The following is a 25,000-nucleotide window of genomic DNA, read 5'->3' as shown; positions in this document are numbered from 1 at the left end:
CTCTCTTCTGTGGATCTGTGCCCACTGTTCTAATGCCTTCACCATTCCCTCACTAAACATGAATCAGTCTCTTTTGCAACACCCAGATGCCAATCAGTACACATGCAACTTGCACAGCACTAAAAATATCATCATTTAGAGAGCAATGACTGCGATGCAAGTAGACTGGAACTCACTTGCCTACCAGAAGTTGAGTAGAATTTATGACTTATGCAAGAGGGAACTTGTAGCAATTCTGGTTAAGGAACCAGAATAAAGCAGACAGCACGCAAAGAGGATGAGCACCAACTGGCATCTTCCCTCCACATCATCCACCCATGGACTTTTAGGAAGTGGCATTTTACACTGGTCAGACATCAGGAGAAGTACTTGTTCCCCCTGCACTTAGTCTAGGTGGCACGTCATCTTCAGTACAGGGGAAACTTTTCTGCAGTGCTGCCTTAACTATTCACTAACAGCTATAGGAGGCAAGGCCAGATCCTTTGCAGATGTAAAGGACTCCATCAAATTCAGCTGCATGACAGATACGTAAGCCAGGGTATGGTTTGAACTGTAATGCAGCGAACAAGCTTCAGATGTCATCCAAGTTCTCCTTACCCTTTCATTGATTGACCGTACCTGCGGGCAACTGACTTCATCTCAGTGCCTCTGCTTCCTCATTAAAAAAAAAATAACGAGGCAAACAATACACAGGGCCTACAGGGCTTCGCAAATATGGTGGGGAAAATTTAATCTATTTGGCTAAGTTTTCTCCTGAGTTGCCCGGAGCAAGCTCACTGGTTTCAGTGGGAGGTTTTGTTCTCAATTTCAAAGTGCTGCAGAAAGACTAAAGCAGGGGGAGGAAACTCTGGTACAGTATGTGTGAAAATTTATAGTGGAGGATCCCTCACAAGAGCTTTTGTGGAGGCTTGGACAACAGGGGAGCAGAGGTACCGACAGCACCCTGTGAAAGGAGCTAGGCACAAAGGAGACTGCGATGAGAGCTGCCTGCCATGCCATACGTGACACAGCACAGCTCCCGTCTGCTGCTTCTTCAGCCTGCTTGAAGGAGGGTAAGATCTCATTTAGAGGCAGAAGTGGGTTGAATATTTTGGTTTTTTCCTGCATACTGAAGAAAAATTATTCTTAGGGGAAAACATTAAAAGGGAGACTAATTGTTTATTGCTCATTTCTGAAGTACCATCTTTCAGTCTGACTCCAAGTTGCCTATTTTAATTGGATTTTAATATTTATCTTTATTTGTGATCCAGCCTCACTGGGAACATGACAGGCCTGGAGGCTGAAGCACCTGCTCACCCCTAAGCTAAGAGAAAGCAAGGTCACTTGAGTTAAACTCACGTGAGACAGCTAACAGTGCATGATTATCAATCTTTGTGCCTCCGACTCAAAGAGCTAGGAGTGATATGAGACACAAGAGAGAATGAGATAAAGGGAGCAGGTCTGTCTCAAAGGATGTGCAACAAATATTTATTGGGAACACAGGCTCCAGTATGCAGCCAGGCAGTGGTAACCCTGGGGTGGCCATGGGGTCCACACACAGCTTTTCTCTGATCAACTTCCTTGGCCCAGTCCATTCCCCCGGCAAAACTCCTACCTGCCACAGCATGTGGGATGGTGGTGATCATCACTCTCTGCGTCTGCGTCTTGATGCCCGTGTCTGTATTCTGCATCTCCATCATAAGCACTTCGATCTGCAAAGCACAGCAGGGATGGGATGTAGAACAGGAGCGGACAGGATGGAGCCCCAGGACCACCACAGCTCTGGGCAGCATCCCAGAGGGGTGTGAAGTGGCGTGCCACAGGAATGGATGCAATGGCCACAGTCCTCTCGAACCTCCCCTTTCCATTAGGGATGCCACCTCCAAACCATGTCAGCTCTCATGCTGACTCAGTGTCTCACTACCTCCTACAGAAGACACAGGCACAGCCAGGGTTAGCAGGCAAGGGACAGAATGTAACCTGTAGCTGAGCTAAAAAAGAAAAAAATTATTTAACACCAAACCCCAAATCTCTGCTACCCATAAATGTTCTTCTCTGGCTCAGTGGGCTATTTGCTGGGGCAATATGAAAGAAAAAAGCGGAAGAAATAAAATCTGTGCTTCTATTGCACTAATACCCTAGCTGTGCACAAACTTGTAGATATTGCACCATGCACCAAGAAAATAAGCAATATTTCGGCTGGAGACCAAACAGCAAAGGTTCTGTTTCTGGTCTGCAGATAATAACCAGATAGGGCTTCAGAAGAGCAACAGGAAAAGCACACCACTTTGCTGTGGGGCTGAGCAAGAAGCTCAAACCCAGGGGAGAGGAGAATGGCTTGTCCTTTGAGAAAGCACAGCCACCACCCGAGACAAGGCTTTGAAAAGCTGGCCAAGGATCGATTAAAGCAGGGACCAGAATTTACATGTGGGAAAGCAGACTGCAAACACAGCAGCAGAGCCCAGCTTGTAGGGAGGAGGTGTCCAAGGGACTCTCTGGCTGCACCCACCCACCCAGGGTCTTAGCCCTGTCTGTGGGCAGCAAAACTCAGTCCCTCCGGGGACAGGCAGAGACACACCATCGGAGGCAACTCACCCTCCTATCTGGCAGCATCTCTGCCTTTGATTCCTGAGGGATGCTGATGACTCCTTTATAGACTCACTGCCTGAGTTTTGAACAGATCATGTTACAGAGGATGAGTCACCCTCAGGGCCAGACTTCTTTTATTTCTGGTTCCCAATTATCTTTTTTTTTTTTTTTAAGATGAAGATTTTAAAAGGTATTTTTCTCCTCTTATATTTGACTTCTTGCTAGCACCATCCTAAAAGTGCAAGAGCCTTCTGCTTGCACTTGGGATCCTCTGCTCAGCCGGGCGGAGTTGGGCACGCTCCTCATCTCTTCATTTAGATCATCTGAGTGCTGTGAGAGCACTGGCTTTGTGGAAGATGCTCTTCCTTTTGTCTTCTGCTTCCAGAGACATTAAATCAAAACTGGTCCAACAGGACCAATTTGGTCTCTCTGCACATTCATTTTGGGCGAGGCTGTAGCTTTTTAACTAGGATTAGAGGATTTAACGAGTGTGATTTGATGACACTCACGCATAATGAAGGGCATTGTCTTCACAGGCACCACAGTGACTTTGGTCCTAAGTCTTGCCAAGTTCAGTGAGGATTTAAGCCTGTAGTGACAGGATGCACTCTGGGCTTGACTGTAAAAATGGATTTTCAACTGGTTTTAAAGCCAGTGTCAAATTAATACTAAAATGGGGAAGCCTGGTAAAATTTCACACAAATATTTGTATAAATATTTATGTAAGTATTTTAAAATAGCAGAACCAGACCCAAAGTGATGGAATATGAAGACTTTTTTAGACCTTTCAACTGAACCCCTGATACCAGCCTCAGCAAGTTTAAGGTTGGACATGAAGAGATGCCCATGTAGCTGTGTGAGAGGAGGCAAGGCTGGACAGCCCAGCAGGCAGGGCGCTAATTTAGGAAACTCAGATTAGTTCCCTCTAAGCAAACACAGGCATCTTGGGGAAGTCACTCACTCCATAACCGCATGTCTACTCTGCAGAGAGCACCTCATCAGCACACGGGGATACCAAGGGGAAACACAGCACTGCTCATCGCCACCATGCCGCAGTGCTGTGACCACCAGGCAGGTTCCACCGGGCTCAAGCAGGATTTGTTCCCTACATGCAGTACAGCACACCCTGCCCCAGCACGAGGCTGCCATTCACTCCCCGCCGGGCTCGAGAGATGGGTCTTCACCAGCCGAGAGTGAGGAATCGGCTCAGAAACTCCCACAGCCTCCCAGCACAGCATGTTCCCTCTCTCCAACAAGCAAAGAGCTCCAGACTCTTGTCGTGTTCATACCCTGCCAGGCTTCCTCTTATCATTGGAGAAATAATATATATTAAAAAGAACCAAGTGAGATGAGCCAGGGAGCTGCTCTTGGGGGGTGCCTGCTGCTCTGGCTGCAAACCACGCACGTTGCTGATCAGAACTCAGCCTGTTTCTTCCTCTTCTCCCAAGGGAACACTCTGCTGATTATGGTTGCTCTGCTGGCGGGAGGCTGGGAAGGCTGGTTAAAATACAGTGGGAACATTTGCTTGCTTTGCTCAGGGGTCTAGCACATTTTGTCATGCTTTCAGTCAGGGAAGCTCTGTCTGGTTTGAATTTCGTAGAGCCAGAAGCCACTTCCTGACACTGGTTGATGGGTGGAGACGCACACAGAGGTAAATATCACAGGAGGACTGCTAAAGGAGCTGGGCTCTGGGGTGAGCCATCACAAAGCACGAGCCCCACCAAGGTCTCCCTTCAGATCAACCGGAATCTCTGCACAGAGGTGACCTCACCCTGAAAGCCACAGAGGAGACAACAGGAAAACTGTCTGCCCCCCATCTGATTGCAAGAAGTCAGCAGGTTCGCTGAATGCAAAGCAAAACTCAAACTCGCAAATGTTACGAAAAAGCATCACTGCATTTCAGGAGCATGTGGGAAGCCCCAGGGAAGGTGAGGGTCCTCTCTGCAAATCATCAGTGGTTGATGGGGTGCCCATGGTTCTGGAGAACAAGGATGGATCCAGCATGGATGTTCTCCCATGGGAGAGAGCAGTGGGGGCAGATGCCTGCTGATGGATTACTTGGGTGAGTTACCCCAGGTGCGTTTCCCATCCTTGTTTCTCTGAGCTTTACACTTTGGGCACCCAACAGCTCCCCAGGGTCAGGGCATCCGCACTGCAGAAGCATCAGGCTCCAGGTGCTGAGACTCTGACAGACAACAGCAAAACACTTCCAAGGTGAGGAAGGAGTTCAGCCTCTCTCAGCATCAACCCAGGCAGAGGCCCCTCTGCTTCAGATGCAAGAAAGACAAATTTTTCCCAGCAGGCTCCAGCTCACTCCTGGTGCTATGATTAAAGATCTGCTGCTTTTTCCATCCTAAGTATCTGCCCAGTTCTAGCCCCCTCACTGCCTGATACTGTTTGCAAAGATCATCCCTGCCTGCTCTGATTTCCAAGGTAGCAATATAGTCCTGCATCACAACTCTGGCCTCAGAAGGCTAATTCAATTGTTTTCTAGGTCTACAACTAACAATCCTGCTTTGCGCATTCATGGATGATCGGAAAAAAGAAGAAATGAAAAAAAAATTGTTAACGACCTAAAACTTCCTGCTTTTTCTTATTTAAAGCTGAGAGGAGGAGGCCTGTTCCCACCCAGTGCACTGTGATCCCACACCCAAAGGAAGTAAATCGGTGAATGGGGAGGGCAGGGCTGTAGCTGGCTCTTGCTCCCTCTTCCCTCACTGTGCTGCTGTCACCTCTCTGGCTAAGCCTCCTACGTAAACCCACACAGCAGCAGAACCAAACCAAAGCCTGGCCAAGCACACCGCCTCTCACCAGGGCTGTTTGGAGCAGGTCACGCTTGATGCGACGCTCCACAGAAATGCATAACACTGATATCTCCCTGCCTGGGACAGGGAAAAGGAGGATGGGACGAGGCTGAGCTCAGCCCAAGGCTCAGCTCCAGCCACATCCAGGGCGTCACTTAACAGAGAGCAGGAGTCTGATGGATAGCTCCTTCCAAAAAAACCACCATTCAGATGCTCGCACATGTCAAGATTTGTCCAGGCAGAGGAGGGTCAGCAGCTGCTGCAGAGCCTAAGCCTGGAGAAGCCCCCAGCCATGCTGTGGACCCCGGGCCGGTCCCTCCCCAGTTGCAGCACTGCCTCAGGAGGAGCCATTGGGGACCAGAGTGAGGAGGAGGCAGAGCAAAAAGGCAAGCGGCATCTATCAGCCCTACCCACAAAGTATGAGTCACGATGCAGCTCATGTAGCACAGCAAGGAAAAATACACAGCCCAGCAGCCGCTGGAGAGCACAACCCTGCCCGGCGCTGCCTCCTGCTTTGCCAGCTGATGCCAAACAGAGGCCAGATCCTGGCTACTGAGGCAGGCACAGGCACCGAGAGCTTGGGCTGGTTCAAGCTCTCCCAGCATCTGACCAAGTACATACAGCCAAAATGCATTTCAGAGGCTTCATCCCTGTCCCGACAATATTTGTGCCAATACTCTTCCTACCAAGACAGTTTAAGAGGGGAAAAAATAGAAATAAAACAGCCCAAGTGTTGGTCACGAGTATTTCATGGACAAGCAGGTGTTGCAGGGCCTTGGAAGAGGCTCTCCAATTCCTCCAAGGTTCAGCCATGAAGACCAAGCTCCACATCCAGCCCGAGCCGTGCAGAGCAGCCTCATAGCAAGTACACGGCACTGCCCACCACCCCCAAAGCAACCCCCTCTCCTCTCCCTGCCCGATGGCACGATTGCTGCGGTCACAAGCTACCTGCCAGAGAACCAGCGCATGGTGACACATCGCAGCTGCAATGGTGCAACAGGGCCAGCAGCCTGACAGCACCGCAGGAATCCCTCCGTGCGGCTGGCGCAAACCCACAGTTACAGCATATGTGCCAGCTGGTGGCAAAGCTTGAGCACAGAATTAAGCAATTAAGAGAGCTTTTCTCTCAGATTTTAGCTCCTCACAGATCTAAGCCTGCAAGGTGCTCGCTGGATGCATGCCGAGCATCCTCAGCTCCCACCACGGTCAACCGGTAAAGGTGCTCGGTATTTCAGGGGAGCTCTGAGGACACGGCCATCTGCATACAGACCACGCTGCCATGTAATGGCCAAGGCTCCATCCATTGCTTCCCCAAGGCCTGAAAAAAACAGAGGAGGAAGGAAAGCAGAGATGAGAGCTAAACCCTTTATCTGAGAGCTTCCTTTCCTAGTCCTAACAGGTCTTAGACTTGCAAAGCACCATAACTACTCAAACCCTCTCAGTGCTCACAGCGTGAGTGGCGCATGCTCTGTAACAGCCTTTCGCTGTATTTTAACAGATCCTCCCACCTGAGGAACTCAGAGCACTTTGCAAAAACTGCTACGCTCCTATGGAGCGGCTAAAGCACAGCTGTTGGAGGTTGTTTCCTCAGAGCATACAGTTTCTCCTCTGCACCCCTGCATGCAACTCCATGGAGTATTACTCAGTGCAGAATTTGGCCCAGGGTATTTTCTTTAGCAGGGCTCCCCAGCCAAATTTATCTTGAAAGACACAGCACCAAAGAAAACACCTTCTTTACTTCCTCTAGCATAAAAAGTACTGTGTTTGTATTGCCAGGCTCGCACCAAATAGCCCCAAATTTCCCCCCTTCTCTCCTGGTATCCTCCTCAGGTTGCGGGTGTTGCAGGAGAGCTAACTACGGCTCAAACAGCAACTGGCTGGCTGTACTTGTCACTGGAAATTCAGCTAATTCCACTCAACAGGATAAGCCACAGGCAGGAGAGGTGGGTGGGAGAAAAGCTAGCTTAACACTCTGCTTTTTAAAATCTGCAGATACCAGTTATACTAAAACTGGCTACATTTTTGAATGAATGCTACAGAAAAAAAACATGGAATGCTTCACAAAATTACGCATCACATCCAAAAGCGTAGGCATGCATCTTCCCACTCTTTCAACTGTTTCTGGTCACAAATACGCTCATTTCTGAAAAAGTGGAAAGAGGCAGAGAGCAGACAGTTGACCATGACACATCCTCTGAAAGCGGAGATCAGCTGGAAGCACTGGGAACACACACCCACTGGACCGACCGTTCCCCAGAGCTGAACTGGGTGGTCTGGTGCCACATATGATGTTTTTTTCCCCTGCAAAATGACACAGTTCTGAGGGTCTTTGGGGGAAAAGATGGGAGAGGGAGAAAATGTGTCTTAGCTGAGGCTAAGCTACAAAAATAAACAAAATTACAGTTTTATTTCCTCTGTGACTTCAGCACATGTTGCCCCTCAGCCCCCCCAGCCTGAACCCGGAGCCAGCTGGGATCCACGGGGCTCCACAACAGGTCATGGTCCCCAAACGCCCAGGGATGGGGCTGCCACCCCTCAGACCGAACACACCCAGCGAGACCCCAGAGAGCCGTGGCCGGGCAGGATGCTATGAACACGGGTCACCCCGCCCGGAGCACAGGTCAGCGCTGCCCCGGGCACTGCATCGCCCCGCCCGGACACCGCCCCGACATGCCCGCCGGTGCTGATGCCCAGAGCGGTGCGGCTGTCCCCCAGCACTGCTCAGCCCTTACCTTTTTCAGGAAGGCCATCCGCGGCCGGTGCCGCTGCCCCTGGTCGAGCCGTGTGACGGTCATGGTGCCGGGCCGAGCCGGGCAGCGCGGCGGCCGGAACGGGTTGGCGGAGCAGCGGGCTGGCGGAGCGGCGGCCCTGACCAGGCGCACCTGGCTGCGGCCACCCGCCACCGCCTCCTCTCCCTGCCGGGGGCGGCGCCAGCGCTGCGCGCCGCAGCCAATCAGCACCCGCCGCCACATGCTCATTTACATGAAGGCAGGGGGCTGCGCGGCTGCCGCCTCGGGGCGCTCGTGGGAGCCCGCAGCGACGTCGGTGCTGGTGCTGGTGCTGGTGCTGGTGCTGGTGCTGGTGCTGGTGCTGGTGCTGGTGCTGGTGCTGGTGCTGGTGCTGGTGCTGGTGCTGGTGCTGGTGCTGGTGCTGGTGCTGGTGCTGGTGCTGGTGCTGGGTGCCTGCAGCTGTCCGTGTGAACCAAACTTAGTAGTCAGACTGAAAACAGACTGAAAACAGTCCTTACAAAAGGAGGGTGTGCAGAGCAGGTGGCATTAGGGATGGAGGCAGGAGCTGGCAAAGCCCTCACTCACTGCTCCCCCCGCCCCGCCAGAGGAGAATTCCTCCCCAAAACATTCCTAGTCTGGAGCCAGGGTAACATAAGGGCATCTAAGAGCAAGCTGTTGTGACCGAGTGTCGTGCACGTGCAGGAGGTAAGCAGTGCTTCAGGCATCTGCGCCTTGCATGCCACCAGCCTCGCTCAGCTCAGCTGCGGGTGCAGGAGCCAGCTGGGTGGTTTTTGGGGAGTCGGTGGCTTTGCCGTGTGGGGAAAGTGTGACTAACGGTGACCAGAGGAAGACCGTGGGGTTACAGAGTGCTTCCTCATGATGAAGCTGTCTCATGCCAATGGGTGGGGGAACAGTACCCGACTGGCAGCATTGGAAACCAAGAGCTCCGTTTTTCTGGCTTCTTCAGAAAATGGCGGCATTTCCTCCTGCTGCCTGGGGCTTGGCCTGCCACCACAGCGGGGCAGGGGGAGCGGGCTGGGTCCTCACTCATGTAGAATCTAATTGTGCCAAGGCTCGTATGAGGCATTCCCAGACTAAGCACCCATGGGAGTGTGTGCTCGCACTTTGGTGTGCATGCTGTGCCATGCGTACACGTACTGAGCGGGATTCAGGCCACGCTCTCCGTGAGCAGCAGATCCCCCCAACGCTGCTGGCGTGCTCCCATGCATCCCACAGGCATGGGTCATACGGGGACATTTATACCTCCCATGCACATCACACACTACATGTCCGTGTTCCCAAGTCACGCAGGGAGCCCCCACGTTTCCTGCACATGTGCAAAGCTGTTTCTTGGGGCAGTGTCTTCCCTGCCACGGGATTTGTGACTGTTCTGATGTTACAATCTGTGGTTCGCACACTTGAGAAAGCACGTTGGCTCTGAGCTCGGAGCAGAACACTTTCCATTTACAGCAATACCCTGAAGGCACAAGCTGCTTTCTGAGCTGCTTTCCCAGTTGCTTTGCTGCCCTCATGGAAGTGTTTTATCTTTATCTCTGCTTTTTCTTAGTATCTGTGCAAGCTGGTGCTTTGGAAGGCCTTTCTCCTGTGTCTGCTCAGAGTCATGCCCATGTGAAATCCCATGAGTCACAGCAGCTGCTGGATCAGATGCTGCTTGCTTTCCAGAAGGCTTTTCCACCCTTCTCTGCTCCGTGCTGCTAGGTGACTTAATGATTATAGTAACCTCTGTCATTCCACATGCTAGTATCAAAGTTATCACACCTCATGCTTCAAGGCATCAGCTGGTGGCCAAAAGGAGCAGGAGGAGAGTTCTTCACACATCTCCAGTATCTTCTAATTCAAGTGTTGAGGAGCTGTTTGGTTCTTCAAAACCAAGCACAGATCCCGGTGGCCCTCTGAAACTGCCAAGGTGACAGGCACGCCAGTAGCACAGCTGGTCCTGGAGGCAAACAGGAGAAAGGGAATTCAGAGTGGAGTCAGAGGAAGCAAGGGAAAGGAGCGCGAAGGCACGCAGGCATTTTGATGATGCTAGCTAACAAAAGTGATGCCATCTCTGATAGAGACAGACAGGGGCAGGAGAATGGAGTGCCTATACATGTAATTCTTTTGGACATAATATCAGGGTAAATAGCACACAAAAAGGTGTGGCTCTGTTTCTTGGTTTGGTAGGCAAACTAGGAAAACTTGTTACAAACTACAAATGGTTCCTCTGAACAGCTGTTTTCCTTCTGCCTGGGTGGTGGAAGGACTCGGAAGTACTCGAAGTGAGGTGCAAACGCTGGCCTAAGTAAAGGATCGACAACCACCAACTGCATGAGCCCCACATACTTAGAGGAGCAAAAATGGTCATTTCAGCCCCAAATATTGACTTTAACAGTTCCACAGAGGCATATTGGTGTCTTAATTAAAAAGAAACATTTGAAAACTAGGTCTACAAATGAATTCAGAAGGAACAAAATTTCCTTGCAGGAGATCCAGGAGAAATAGTTCTGAAGAACTCAAGCTGAGGTGTGAGCTCTTCAACCTTGCAAGCTCCAAAGCTCCCGGTAATTTTAAATCCTGCTGATCCACCACAGACACCCCCTCGTAGATCAGGTGTGGATTTTTTTTCTGTTTCTAGTCTTCTCTGACAAGCTACAATAAAGCCTATGGGTACTCCTCTCTCTGTTACAAAGCTCCTTCGTGTCTTTGTTATAGAAGATAATGTTCAATGTAAATTCAGCTACGTTATCACCTGTAAATGACCCAAAGCACCAAATGCAAGATCAGAGATGAACCACATTTCCCCTGCTGCCCAGGTGAACTACTGCAGCAGTTAATGTGCTATGGCAGATCTGCCATGTGAAGCACAAGGCATTTAAATCAGATTACACAAGCTTGTAAAGGGCAGACACTCCTGGGCCTCCAATCACAAAACCCACACGTGTGGAGAGCAAACAGTTCTATAGTCCCTGACACAGTCTGGCTGTTTTACATGTGAATTTGTCGCTCAAGAAAGCAAGGGACTTGAATGGCAGGGGAGAGCGGCACAGAGCACCAGCAGCAGCTGAGCCGACTCCCTGCTAATTTCGGGCTCCACAAGTTAGCCCTGGCCTTTCTGCACCCCAAAGAATGACAAAAGACGTTTCCTGGGGAGTCCGCCTTACCTCCCAGTCCCTGCTTTCTACAGTAAATGCAATGCTATTTATGGAACTGCAAGTTTGCAGGAGGTATGTGACTCTATAGTGAAAATATACTCATGGTCAATGCATCACACGTCAATGCTGCGAGCCCCCGTGCTCTCCAGAGGCCACAGATTGCTCTCAGCCAGCCGAGGCCACGGCGTGTGTCCTGGCCAGGGAAAGGTCTGGTGAGAGTTGAATTTTGTCCCTCTGTTCTCCTTGTGAACCCCCATAAGCTGTGATCGCTCTCAACAGACCTGCTCACAATTCTCAACGGTTTTTCTTGTGGAAAGCACTGCAGAGGGAATCCCCCCTTTTTTCAAAGATCACATTTCCTACGTGGTTGCCCCTTCTTCACACATCAGAAGTTGAATCATGCAACACAAAAGACATGTGGTGAGTAAACTACCTTTCTATCTAAGGAAACTGGGGACGGCCCTGAGGGGAAGGAAGGGGTAACGTAAGTGAAGCAATGAGAACGGTACTGCGAGCGTGGCAAGTGCAGGCTGAATGTCAGTACGTAGTTCCTTCCAGGAAGGTTTCAAACCAATTTACAAAAAAGAAAACCCAAAGTGCAAATTGTGGCATAGAGAGAGACATGACTTAATCTGAGTTCTCCCAGCGAGGCAATAGTTAAAGCAGTATCTCCAGAGTCCATTGTCCTGTCTGGGAGGGCATAGCACTCAAAATGAGAAGCTTCCTTAGCAGCCACCTGGGAAGAGCTGTGAGCACAAATGGGCAGCATTTGCTTCCCGTCAGTCCTGGACTTTCCAGGGACAGGAAAGCTAAGGAAAGAAGTGGCAAAGAGGAAGGAAAAAAGCAAAACAGAAAGACCTTACACACCCTGCCTTGGAGATGAAGCCTGGTTGCTGGGGCAAGAGGATGCAGCTGGGTTAACACGTGACCCAGGACTGAGTTATTTGGTTTCCCCTGCTGAGCTGGATGACGCTAAGCCCACTTCAGTGTCCTCCCCAGGGAATGCTGTCATCCTCAGCGCAGGAATAGCCCTTCCCGCTCTGCGGCACGTTGAGAGCTGTGCTCCTATGCTAGGAGATTGGGAATGGTGTGCCTGGGAGGTTTTGGAGGGCTCCCCAGGCAATGGGAACGTGAAGGGGAGAGGAGGGAGGAGACCAGGGACTACCTGAGACTTAGGTGACTTGGGCAGCTGGATATGTGGAATGACAGAGAATGAGGTGACAAATTTGAGAGAGCGGGAGGGACAGCAGGAAGCAGACTGGAGCATGGTGGTTACACAGGGCAGCCGAGGGGGAGGCTGGAGTGAAGGGAGGCTTTAGCAAAGTCACCAGGTAGGTGAGTGCATGGGGGAAAGTGAAGTGAAAGAAGGAAAAACAGGAAAGAAAAGAGCAAAACTGAGACTACCTGGGAGGCCCAAGGAGAGACAGAAGCTGCTTTGAAAGGAGGCCAGGTAGCGCTAGGAGGTAGCTGTCTGTCCTGCAGCACTTCTGGCCTCTGGTGAGGAATGCTGCGGGTTAGGAGGGTGATACTGCTGTTGGCAGACACCAGAAAACAGCTTTTACTCTTCGTTTGTTCGTTCATTCATTCATCCTTTATTGTTGCGGCCCAGGTTTTAGGTGCACTTTGCTGCTGGTCTGGAAGGCAAGGACTCATTATGCCACCCTTGTGCAAGCTTGGCTGTAGGTTATCTTCTCTGATTCTCTTGATCTGCTTCTACTGCTTATGGCATTTATTATTTTTTTTTTTATACTTCACTGGTAGGTGTTAATTAGCCTCTCAAAAAGCAGGCAACCAATATTGTTTCTGTTTTGTTCTTGGCTTCCTTGTCTTTAACTCCCTCCTTCACTAAGAGGTAATAAATGTTCATTTTCCCTTAGCAAAGGCATTAAACTTTTTGAAGGAAAACACAAGTCCTGTTACCAGCTTCACTTTGCAGACAAGAAGAACAAAAGGAGACACATTGGTAGGGTTTTCATTCACTCCAAGGTAACTCCAAGGGGAATTGTAGAAACTCAGGACTCCTCTGCATTTCTGAAGGTGAAATGAGAGCTGTGTCAAGCCAGCCAAGATCCCTTAGTTTTAAAACTTGGACTAGAGCTCAGCAATGACTGGCTTCCACATCTGTACCAAGACCACCAGGATGTGCTTCTTGGACGACCATATGAATTTTATATCACATCCTGCTCTCCTATGAGAAATGCCTTTTTTTTTTTTCATAAGGCCATATGGAATAATTCATGTGGAATTTCTCTCCATGTGGGGCCATCCCCTATACAGAGTGTAAACAGTGATACTCATCACAGGTTTTGATGGAGGTCCTTCCAGCTGATGTAAAGTGGCATTTTGCTTGTGCTAAATTCATCTCTCAGTTTCCTTGGTCACTACTTCCTTTTCTAACTTAAGACTGTTGTTAGAAAAAGCAGAGAAACATTGAAAGGAAAAGTCAGCAGGTATCAAAGTTAAGAAGATGTAAGGAGAGATAAACGTTTAATGCAATCTTTACATATGTGTTTGCTTCTAAATGATTTCTGCACTGTAGTCTATAAGTAGCCATGTCAGAAAGGCGTGACATGGATGTACGTGCTTTCAGCTGAGCTACACCGCACATGCACGTGTGCTTGCTTTTCACTCGTATGTATTTATCTGCAGCCTTAAGCCTACAGAACATAACCAATGTGTCAGTGAAGAGGTACATGACAACACAGACTTGCTGCTCTGACCAACATGCATGATGTAAGGCTTCTCCAAGTAGTTTTGAAAAATTGCATCAATAAGCAAAGTAACACAAAACGTTACTGTATCTTTTTGCCTTTCATCTTGTGGACCACATCTTCAGCCAGCATATTTGTGTAGGCAGCTGAGCTGTATCACCTTGCACTATGCTGGTGTAATTGACAGTAAGTTAATGTTTTGCACACATGATGAACAGAACAATCGTGCTCGGGGTGAGTAACACAACAAGTGGGACTTTAAATCCTTACACGTCCCTCAGCCTATTATTTCCTCTACCCATCACATAAAGGGTTGTCAACGGTAAGGAAAATTTTACTGTTAAGCACTTGAAAATACTGTCTTTGTTTAAGCTGGTAATGGATAAAAAGTTCCACTTGCTTTTTATCACTCTGTCTGCGTGCAGCCCCCACGCGAGGCCCAAAACCGATGTTTGTTCAGCCTGGTGCCGTATCCCCATAGTACTGGGAAGCTCTTCTCATAGGAGCAAAGGGGAAGTACGTGCCAAGTTCTTCAAAGCGTTTTAACGAAACTATTTTCTTTTTGTACCAAGAACAAAAACTGCTTAGGTGGCAAGTTCCATCCTGCCCCCCCGACCGAGGCCTGACCTCCCCCGGCCGCTCGCCCGTCAGCCTCCCTGCAGCGGCTGCGGAGCCGCAGCAGAGGTGCCGACCGCCGGGACCGGCTGGCCCGGGCCTCGTTTTCCCTCACGCGAGCGCACGCTTCGCTTCGGTTACGGCTGCGAGCGCAGCCCCACCAGTAACGGAGACGGGAGAGAAGCACAGCCACAACCACCCGCCATTTCCTGTGAGGCGCCGCTCGTGGGCGTGGCTTCCGCCAAGGGCGGGCGCGAGCCGCTGTCACATGACCCACCACACGGGGCGGACTGCGGGTAGGGGGATGGGCACGTCACTTGACGCCAGACGGCGGGCAGCGGCTGTCTGCGGTCACGTGAGCGGGCGTGTGAGGCGGGAGGGATGGTGTCACATGGCAGGGCGGGGCGGGGCGGCGGGAGCGCATGCGCGGGCAGAGAGCGGGCTGGTGCGGGCCGGGCCGGGCGGCCGCTCCCCTCGCTGGCAGTGCTCGCTAAGATGGCGGACTTCCTGCCGTCGCGCTCCGTGCTGTCGGGCTGCTTCCCCGGCTGCCTGCTCACCAGCGGCGAGGCCGAGCAGCAGCGCAAGTCCAAGGAGATCGACAAGTGCCTCAACCGCGAGAAAACGTACGTGAAGCGCCTCGTCAAGATCCTGCTGCTGGGCGCGGGTGAGAGCGGCAAGTCCACCTTCCTCAAGCAGATGCGGATCATCCACGGGCAGGACTGGGACCGGGCGGCCCGCGAGGAGTTCCGCGCCACCATCTACAGCAACGTGATCAAGGGTAGGTGAGCGGCGGCGGCGGCGGGGCCGGCCCGCGCTGTGAGGCACCGGGCCGGCGGCCTGCGGGGGCACGGCACGGCCCGGCCGGGGAGGGTGGGGGGGTGGCGCCCTCAGGGCGGGAGTGGGGGGTCCCTCGGGCCGCTGAGAGCCGCGGGGTCGCTGCCTCCCCCCGCACGGTCGGCGCTTTCGTTTCGGGCGCCTCACCCTTCCTCCCGCCGGGGACGAGCGGCCCCGCGCTGCCGGCGTCCGCGGTTGGGGAGCAGCCCCGGTCCCCCGCCCCGGGCCCGTGGGATGTCATTCCTGCCGTGACGGGGCGTCCCCCGCCGTGGGCGCTGGCCCGGGTGCGGCCCGTCGTGCTGCACAGGGCGGCTTCAGCTCCGGCCGTGGGAGCAGCGGTTTCAGTCCGTAAGGTCCTGAGCTTTGCCATTTCCTGGTAATGCTATCGCAGTAATGAGCGATAATGGATGGGGGGGAAGGAAGATGCACCTGAAAGTGCGTGAGGATGAGCCAGGTCCTGTGCCTGAGGAGGAAGCGCTCTGCATTTCGTTGGCTTCAGTGGAAGAAACGTTGCCATCCTGTTGGAAACTGGGCTGACACATCAATTAACAGAAACCCGCACGCAGAACCACTTTTCATAGATGCGTTGCCAAAACCTCCACACATGGTCTAGGAGCGGGCTCTCGATTTCACTGCTGTCATCCTTACTTAACTGGTTATCCTTACTTATTTTCTCTTACTTAAATTGTTTGTCAGATTTGCGGTTTGGACTGTGTAATAGTTGGACAAAGTCTTAACTGAGTTTCTCAAAACAGCAAAGTGTTGTGATTCTTAAAGATAATCACTGCGTCCAGTGATTCTTAAAGATGATAGTTTTACAAAGCTGTTTGCGAATCAAGCCTGGAAAAACTATAAATAGCAAGGCGGTAGAAATCACAAACATGGATGTTGACTGGGTTATAGTTTATTAATAAAGTAAGGTACTTCCTACTCTGTGAAAGTATACACGTAGGAACTGCAGATTTTTTTTGGAGGCTGCTTTCCTGCAGTCATTGCTTTTGACAGATGGAAAAAATATGGAAAAAGAATGAAGCTTGAAAAAAATACTTTGGCATGTTGTTATGAAGTCATTTGTTACTACATCTTAATCCCTTTATACCTTTTCCTATGCCTTTACAGTTCTTACTGGATATTTTTTTTTTAATTTTTATTTTTTTAACCAATAAATTTAGTACTAGAATTAATTTCCCTGTATTTCCCTTGTCACTATGATCACTTTTTTTTTTTAAAGTCCTGTGTAGGAGAAGTTTGAAAATACTCTATTTCTCCTAGAGAATATTTACCAAAACAATAACAATAAAAAGTGCGTGGAAGTCTTTAGGTGATGCAACTCCTTCTGCACTTAAGCAGTAAAACCATACTTTTTAGAAAGTGCTGTGATTTTAGTAAATGTTGTCGTCATATCTCTGAAAACATTAAAGGCAATGATAGCTCTCTACAATTAGATATAAGTAGATACCAAGTTAATAAGAGTACAAAGACTAGGGAACCTCAAAATAAGCCATCACATGATTTAACATATTCTGAAATAAGCTTTTAGACATACTTCATTTGTCTTATGTTCATGCCAGGTAAATTTAACGACCGTAGAATGGCTCTGGAGATCACAGCGAAGTATAAATGCAAAAGAGTTTGTTTGGTAGCACAGATTGGGGATTTAGTAATTAAAAATAGTACTTTTTCAAGAGTTAAACTTGTGCTATGGATATTATACTGTTGATCGTGGCCCTGTTTTTCTGCTAGCAAATATCTGAGTTTTGATGTTACCTGAAAATGTAGTTCTTTGAGTCGATTTTTCAGCAGCTTTCTGATTTCCTGCTGGGTGGATAGTCCTATTAAGCTTTGACTGTACGGAGTAAGTGCATTGTTTGACTCTTTGCAGATTTGTAGGCTAGTGAAATAGTAGATGCTGAGAAACTAATCGCGATGCTCTTTCATGTTGTTAAAGGTGTGAGAGTCCTTGTAGATGCCAGAGAGAAACTTCATATCCCTTGGGGAGATCCTGCTAACCAGAGTAATGGAGATACGATGATGGCTTTTGATACTCGGTCAGTCACGGTGGTGCAAGGCATGGTGGAGACGGCAGTTTTTTTACAGTACCTTCCAGCCATACGAGCTCTATGGGCGGATAGTGGTATCCAGCACGCATACGACAGGCGCAGAGAATTCCAGCTGGTAAGATTTGTGTTTCAGTGTTTTTAATTGAGTTGTGTGTGGTTCTTGTTCCTGTGTTGCTTTTCCATAAAACAGTGATCAAGTGGCCTTCTTGTGCATCTTAAGCATTTTTGAATGGTAGACTGTTACACTGCGGTAATGTAAAGAGATGCATTTAGTTACTTCCTCCCCTCCCTGTTTTTCAAAAACAAGAATAATAAAAAACTTCTGACATAATTGTCCTCATTTCATATGTGAGAAAGCTGAGGCATAGAGGGCTTTTATGTCTTGTAACAAAGCTAGTACCTATGTAGTGTTTTTATCATGTGATTATTTCCACCCTTTGTTAACTAGTGCATCAACTTAAAAAAATAAAACAAAAAAAATAGTTTGCAATAAAGGAAGACTTAATGTGATTTTTAAGAAAAGATATGCATGGGTTAATGAGAAGAATTTAAAAACCACTCCCTTCTCTATTCCAATTTGAGCAGTCTAGCAAACATTCCCTCTGTATACTTCCTGTTTAATTTTGAATGTCTGTGTTAATACTCATGTAATGATATTTTTGTTATATTGAAGTTCTCAGCTGAAGATGGAGTATACAGTTTAGTAGTGGGGTTGAGATGGAGTATACAATTCAATAGTGGGATTGGAATGGAAAAAGAAATGTGTCTTGATTCTTGAGCTGGAGCTTTAACTGTCTGTGACAGCTAAAGTCCCTTTGCTCCATTTCCATGCAAATGCTGCAAAAGGAAACAAAGAATTTAAGTTAAATTTGCTGTTTATTGGTTCATAGACTTGTGTAGTAAATGCCAGTGGCATAGGATTTTGTGGGGGTGGGGGTTGAGAACCTTAAAATAGATTAAATCTGTTCTTGTAGGTCTCTTAAACCTAAGTGGCTTTGTGTTTTTATGTCTTAAAAATAACCTTTGTGTTAGTGTGAATCTGAACAATAGCTGATGATGTCTCCTGTTGAGCTATTATGAATGGTTGTGTAATCATACTCTGACTTAAATAGGTTGTGTAAATACTCTATAAATATGTATTGCCCTGATCACGGAATGTTTTCTGGAGGTTGCAGAATGGCCAGGTGCTTGAGTAGCCTATCACCTGCCCAGCCTAGTTCTGAGCTATATAAATAAGTTTCTAATGAGACCTATTGCTCCTTGTGTTTTGCCTTCAAGGTGATCATAAAAGGGTAATTGCTCTACAATAGTCAAGATCCTCTTCTGGTGCAGATGTGACTTCCAGTGACGTAATTGCCGTGCCGGAGTGATCCGTTTTAAAAATCTGTTAAATAAAATCATTTTGTCTTCGATGGTGTTTAGTGACTTCAGGCTAAGTAGCAAAGGAAGAGGGAGCTGTTACTATTCTGTCATCTTGACTGTCTGAGAAGTAGGTTCTTTCCATAAGTGAAGCATGTGCAGAGTTTCACTTTGAGTAGGATTTGAAGAACGCGTTCTTCTGAATCCAACAGAAAAAAACCCTGTTGCTTTCTTTTGGAAATCCCTAAATCTGTATAATGTTGTCTGCAAAAATATAAATGGAATGTTGTGTTATAGGCAGAACTCAAGAATATTCTTAAGTGCTCTTAATAGTTGAGTGCTGTCCTAATACTAATTTTTGAAAGTGAGGTAACTGCCTTATTTATACTTACATTGCTTTATTTCCTAAATCCTTTAAAAATCTCAGCCCGAGATATTTATGCCAAGTTATAAACATGAAGAAAAAAAAAAAGAAGCTGAATGATGTCATTGTATCGAGTGCAAGATCAGTGTTGGCCAAGCGTGAAGTCTTGGTTTTACCCCAGTAGACTTCCAGCTTAAGTTACGACAGAGCTCCATGTGGGCAGCAGAATGGCGGAAAACTCCTAAAAGCAGTATGTATTTTTGCTGTACTTGCTGACAGGCTTCATAGAAGAGTGTTCAGAGGGTTTAGATACATGCCGTAGCATGGAAGGAAGATGCAGATGGTTAAGGAGGGAGTGACAGGCGTACCGAGTCGGGAGGTGGAGCAGAGGGAAGTTGGAAGAGATGCAGACAGCTCAATCGTGTTGAGTACTGACTCTTGAAGTGAGGATTCCAGACTGAAAATTGTTAGAATGGGGAATAAGAGGAAAAACACTGTTTTACTTCCAGTTCAGCTGCTTGTGGCAAAAAATGTAATGAAACAACAGGTATCGGCAATCATTAGATGAGTAGGAGAGAGGGAAAAGCGGCATTAAAAAAAGTGTGAAATGCTGGGACTGAGCATGGTAGAAGAGTATTATTTAGCTGTATATATTCTAACTTCTTTTCAGACTGTTGAGTCAGTTTTAACTTTTTTCACTGGACTGAGTTTGACACTACACTGAAAAACGTGGTTCATGTGAAGAGCATGGGCAGGAATGCTGGGAAGGTATTGTTTGTCATGGGAATTGGACACTTTGGGGCAAAGGTAGAAGGGAGCACCTGAAGAACAGAGCAGTGATGGATAAGGAGTGAAAAATGTTGAAATTTACATAGAAATTCTGGAGGAAAGGAAGCAAGAGTGTTTGATTCTAGAAGCCATTTGTAGCTTGGACAGATAGGAAGTACAGAGAAAGAGAGTTTAAAATTTCTGCATGTATATGGCTAAAGCTTAAAGATATATGTACATTTATGAGAGATCATTGAGCTGTTCTTTTTTGTTTTTCTCCATCATCTTTCACTTACAATGCTAGAGATGATGCTAGAAGCCTAAAGAAAAAATGTGGTCTTTTTATAGTAGCATGAGAGGGGAAAAACAGGACTTGGTTGTATTTTAATGGAATTAGAAATCAACATTTCCATGCTTAGTTCACTGGAGTGTCCTTCCTCATTTTGTTAACTTAAGTGGTCATGGGGATAGTCAATATGATTTATTTTCCTTGGTATAAAAATAGAGCCTGCTGGCCACTAACAACAGTATTTATGAAAATTCATTAGTTCACGCTTGTGTAGTGCTTTAAAACTGGAAAGAGCTAATTGCGGCTTAGTACAATATATACTACTTCAATACTTCTCACATGGTTAATATTATAATCCCTCAAATTTTATTACAAACTGAAGTCATTCAGGTGATAGTTCCACTAACATGGTTAACTACAGACTGTTTTGGCTCTGTAGCTTAGTCGGTTCCTGTAACTTACACTTAAGATTCTGGTCATCCTCAAGCTTTCTCCTTCATCTACCGAACTTATTTCTCCTACAGCCTCTAGTCAGATGGCTAACATGGATTAGTTAGAGAGTTAGTCTGAATCAGCCTAATGCTTTCTGACATCTAATTAACATTTCAGATTTCTCATTACAAGTTGATTTCCGGTAAAAATCTCCTGAAATGACTTGGATAAACACACCCATTATCTTAATTCTACAACATGCAAACCAATTTAACTAGACATTTCCTAGCCTTTATATTTATACTCATGAGCTATTCAATTATGTGGTTGTAAAGGTTTGCTATTCTCCTTGAGATTTGCTTTGAGGCACTGGCAGCTGAAGAGTGTCTAGTGCTGGTGCTGCGTATCTAATAACACTGAGGAAAGCACTTCTGAGTAAGAGTACCGGTGTACACTGCCTCTAGCTTCAGTGCGTTTGCTGTGAACTTGCATTTCTTGAATTTGTGAGAGTTGTTAACAGAGAAGCATTTTGAAGTAGCGTCCAGGAGTCTTCTAATTCTCTGAGAATGGGAAAGTGGGATGAGAGCTGAGTTGTTCAGATGCATGATGAGCTTTGAGTGTGTTAAGGATTTGTTCTTGTTAAAAGATAACTTTTGGGTGGGTTTGGATGTTTTCTACCAGCAATTGTTGATCTCCAGGTAGATATTTTGCCCTACTTGCAAATTACAGCAAATGTTGTTTGCCTTTTAACGCCACAAACCTGCAGTGCACAGGGGCAGTGTACTTTATTCTGTCTGCATTTGCATAGAACTGCAGACACAGAAGAAACAGTAAGGACGATTGGATATGCATTTACCTCTGGATCCTGTTTACTTCTGCGACATGTCTGCAAGTGTGAGATCAGATTATAGAAGACAGGAAAAGGCGTGTTCAGCTTGAAGTTCTACTGCTAGTTTTGCTGCAGCTTCTCTGCAGCATTTTCCTGTTGCAGAGTAGTATTTTTTGAGTGGTGTTCAGTTTACTGGAAGATTGCGTTTTATCTTATCCTGCTTGGACTTTTCTGGGTTCTGTCTCTGAATATTGGTGGGGCTGTCATACACATGAGAACATTAAATTAGCTCTACAGGAAATAATGAGTACTCAAATAGCTGCTGCAGAGTATTAGCAAAATTTACCATTCTTTCAGGTGCGTAGGCAACATGTCCTTGAAATGTGCTTGATTATAGAGTAGTGATCCTGTGGAGGTCAGTGATGTTTGAAGCCACGCTCGGCTGCCAGATGTTGAGGTCTTCCCCTTTCTCAAGTGTGGATGCCCATCTTATGAAACAGTTGTGAGGTCAGTACTTCAGCATCTCTCTGAAGTCACAAGCATAGAACCTGGAAAGAGAGTATCTTACCTGTGGTTCATTACAAGCATCTACACCATATTTTTGACACTGAATTTCAGAAGCCTTTCAACAACTTGTGCCCTCTGTAAGGTGTTGATATTCCTCTCGGTATTCGTCCTCTGCAACCCCCAGACACCACTAAGTGGTGAGTAGAGATGTCTTTTCCCCTTTTCCCCTTTTCCCCCTCCCTTTCCCAAATTTCCTCTTGGTTCTGAGATTGGGTGTTTGGTTGTCCCGCTCTGTTTCTGCTTGAAGTGCGTAGGTGGTTATTCTATTGGGACATGCTTGAGTGCATAAACCATCGGTAGAAATTTTCTCAGACTGATAGAAGAATCTTCTTCATTACAGATGTGAGATCCTCTCACCCAGCTTTTCTGTAAACATACGCAGTGACTATTTGGGCACCTAATCATATAATTCAGTTACTTTATAAAGTACAGTGTTGTAATTGCACTAGATATTGCTTCAGTTTTTGCGGGGAAAACCAAAAAGCTGCTGCTTTGTGTTGAAGTATGAACTGTTTTCCCCTCTTTCCCCAATCAATAGGTCTGCCAAACATCAAATGACAGGATGGCATGTATACAGTGAGCATGACTCCTTAAAGCCCTTGGGAAGGTTAGAGCTACTTGTAATCTTTTGGTCTTTATGTGAAGAGGATTTATCAAAGCTTGTTGCTATAACTATGGAAAGTTACTTGCTTTACAGATTTATACTTTAAAATGAGTCATTCAAATCCTCAGAAAAGACTCAGAGTTCTTGAGGATTTGCTGGTTTTCCTGCCCCAATGACAAGATAATGCTGGCTTTGTGTTTGTATTAATAAGGCTCCATATAGGGATTAACACTAGAGTCAAACAATGAAGAAACTTGAGTTTCCTTATTCTTGGTTTGTGGTCAGAAGCCCTTCAATGCGTATACTAGTGCTTTGGTAACAGAGATTGACTGTAATATTTTAATTGAGCTCTTCATGTGACCATAATGTTTTAATTCACCTCTTCAGGTGAACTTTTATACTAATTTAATACAAAGTGCTGGGTTTTTTATCATTTTCCAAATTGGGATTAGGACTTCTGTTTCAGCCTCTGTGAGTTGCTGTGCTTTGAAAGGCTGTTTCTGGTACTGCCTTCTTCCCTTTCCACCATTCTTTCTTTCCTGCCTGCTGGCTTTTCTTGTTAGCAGTAAAATATTGATGTGTTTGGAGAGCAGTGGTCTTGTATTGCCAACTGATGTGGTAGTGCAAGCTGGTCTGGTTTTACTGAAGAATATCTTTGCCATAATTTTTTCTGAATGTTACTATTTTTCTTTTTCGTTACTATTATTTTTAAGTACAGATGTGGCTCTGGATTGAGAGGGATTTCAGTGAGAACTGTCTTGATGTGGACATGCTATCCCAGCACACACGTGCCAGACAGAAGCATGCTGAGTTGTCTTCCAACCAAGAACGCTAGCAACTTTTTGGAGGCCTGTGTGCTACGCTTAGCTTGTACAAGCGTATCTTTTTTGTGTGGCTTCAGTGCAACCTCTGAGGATGGAATTCTTAATTCAAACTCGATCCAGATATCTGTTTATGGGAAACCACTGCTTTTAAGATGCAGACTTTGACAACACAGTGTGGGAGCAGACCGATGTGTTCTTATACATACTCTGTCTTGAACAAGCTATGTCGTATTGATCCTCGTATGCCTTAGTTTCCTAAATGTTTTGTTGCAGAAGGCTGAAAGGTTACCTACTTTTTGTGAAAATTTGGATTTCTGTAACTCAGCCTTGATTAAATAAAAGTAAAATATAAAAACCCTTCTGAATATACTATGCATACCAACAACCTCTAAAGAATTCAGAGGAAGAGTTTTTAGCCTTTCACACATCTCAAACGTGTGAACCTGTTCTCAGCAGATTCTTTTAAATGGGCACAAATGTTAGATGAGCTTTTGCTGCTGCTGCTTCTAGTGTAACGTGAGACCTTGGTACAAACATTCATTCAGAGCCCGTTTCCTTGCTGGCCACTAACCTGCAAGATACTACACGTTAGTACCTGTACAAGTGTCTCATTACATCACAGAATTTAAATGTAGCAATGGCTACACTGTTCTCTGTCCATTTAGAAATTTTACTAAACATAAGCCCATCTACACTACAAAGTCCCAGTGTTCATAGCTGTCAGCAAATCTCCATGCTGGCAAAACATGTGGTATGAATGCAGCTGTGATCTTCCATCTATGTAGGTGAAATTAGTTTTGCACCTGAGGCAAAGAATATGGAGTCATCTTTTTCATATGTAAATATGGGATCCTTTAGGATTAAGGTGCGATGCCAGGGGCGGTGTTGATTTGTGCTGCTGTTCCCTAATTTGAGCTTACTGTAACAAGACTTCAGCCTTAGAGGCTAGCGAAGTCTGCTCTCACTGAACACATACTGCGCTCAGGTTGTATTTGGGTGACTGTTTCGGCTGTCTTTATTGACCTAAACATCAGTTAATGATGAATGCTATTTATATGTTCTGAGTTCATGCTGTACCTCTTATGCAGAACTAGCAAAGTGGTAGGAAACTTCAGCTTGTGGTAGCTGAGGAAGTTGCTTAAGAAAATGTGAGAAAACTTAAGAGCAGCTGACCTTACTACGTAAGAAGTAACTGTACTAGTGTTTCATGTAGACAGGAGGATAATCTCCATACCAGCATTGTGTCTGCTGGCACTTTTATTTTTGCAAGTATCTAAATTTACCACAAATGAGTTGAGAATTTCAGAAGGTGCAGAGCCTGCCCTTTTGCAGAGCAGTGAGCTGTATCACTGATGCTGCTGATGGAGTCTATCTGATACCAAGTGGTATCTTATATTGTTCTGGATTATGAAGCCTTTGTTTATATCTTAAAGGTGAATAAATGTGTCATAGAACGCAATATTAGTTAACTTGCAGCCTCAACCAATA

General features: G+C 46.9%; 2 protein-coding genes across 4 annotated transcripts in view; one reads left to right on the top strand and one right to left on the bottom strand.

The window, feature by feature from the left end:
* Positions 1–8,284, bottom strand: part of RGS9 (regulator of G protein signaling 9) — a 30,582-nt gene extending 22,298 nt beyond the window's left edge. For all 3 annotated transcript variants that reach the window (XM_054847032.1, XM_054847033.1, XM_054847034.1), the window contains exons 1-2: positions 8,105–8,284; positions 1,595–1,691 (exon numbers count right to left, since the gene is read on the bottom strand). In XM_054847032.1, the coding sequence (XP_054703007.1) occupies positions 1,595–1,691; positions 8,105–8,167 (160 nt within the window). In that variant the 5' untranslated portion in view covers positions 8,168–8,284. The remainder of the gene's footprint in view (positions 1–1,594; positions 1,692–8,104) is intronic.
* A 6,703-nt stretch (positions 8,285–14,987) lies between these two features.
* Positions 14,988–25,000, top strand: part of GNA13 (G protein subunit alpha 13) — a 29,239-nt gene continuing 19,226 nt past the window's right edge. Inside the window, exons 1-2 of the mRNA XM_054847044.1 lie at positions 14,988–15,360; positions 17,365–17,591. Coding sequence (XP_054703019.1) covers positions 15,078–15,360; positions 17,365–17,591 — 510 coding nt within the window. The 5' untranslated portion in view covers positions 14,988–15,077. The remainder of the gene's footprint in view (positions 15,361–17,364; positions 17,592–25,000) is intronic.

The sequence above is a fragment of the Grus americana genome, chromosome 18 (assembly GCF_028858705.1).
Source record: "Grus americana isolate bGruAme1 chromosome 18, bGruAme1.mat, whole genome shotgun sequence".
In the NCBI taxonomy this organism is placed as follows: domain Eukaryota; kingdom Metazoa; phylum Chordata; class Aves; order Gruiformes; family Gruidae; genus Grus; species Grus americana.
This window is presented reverse-complemented; position numbering and strand designations above follow the sequence as displayed.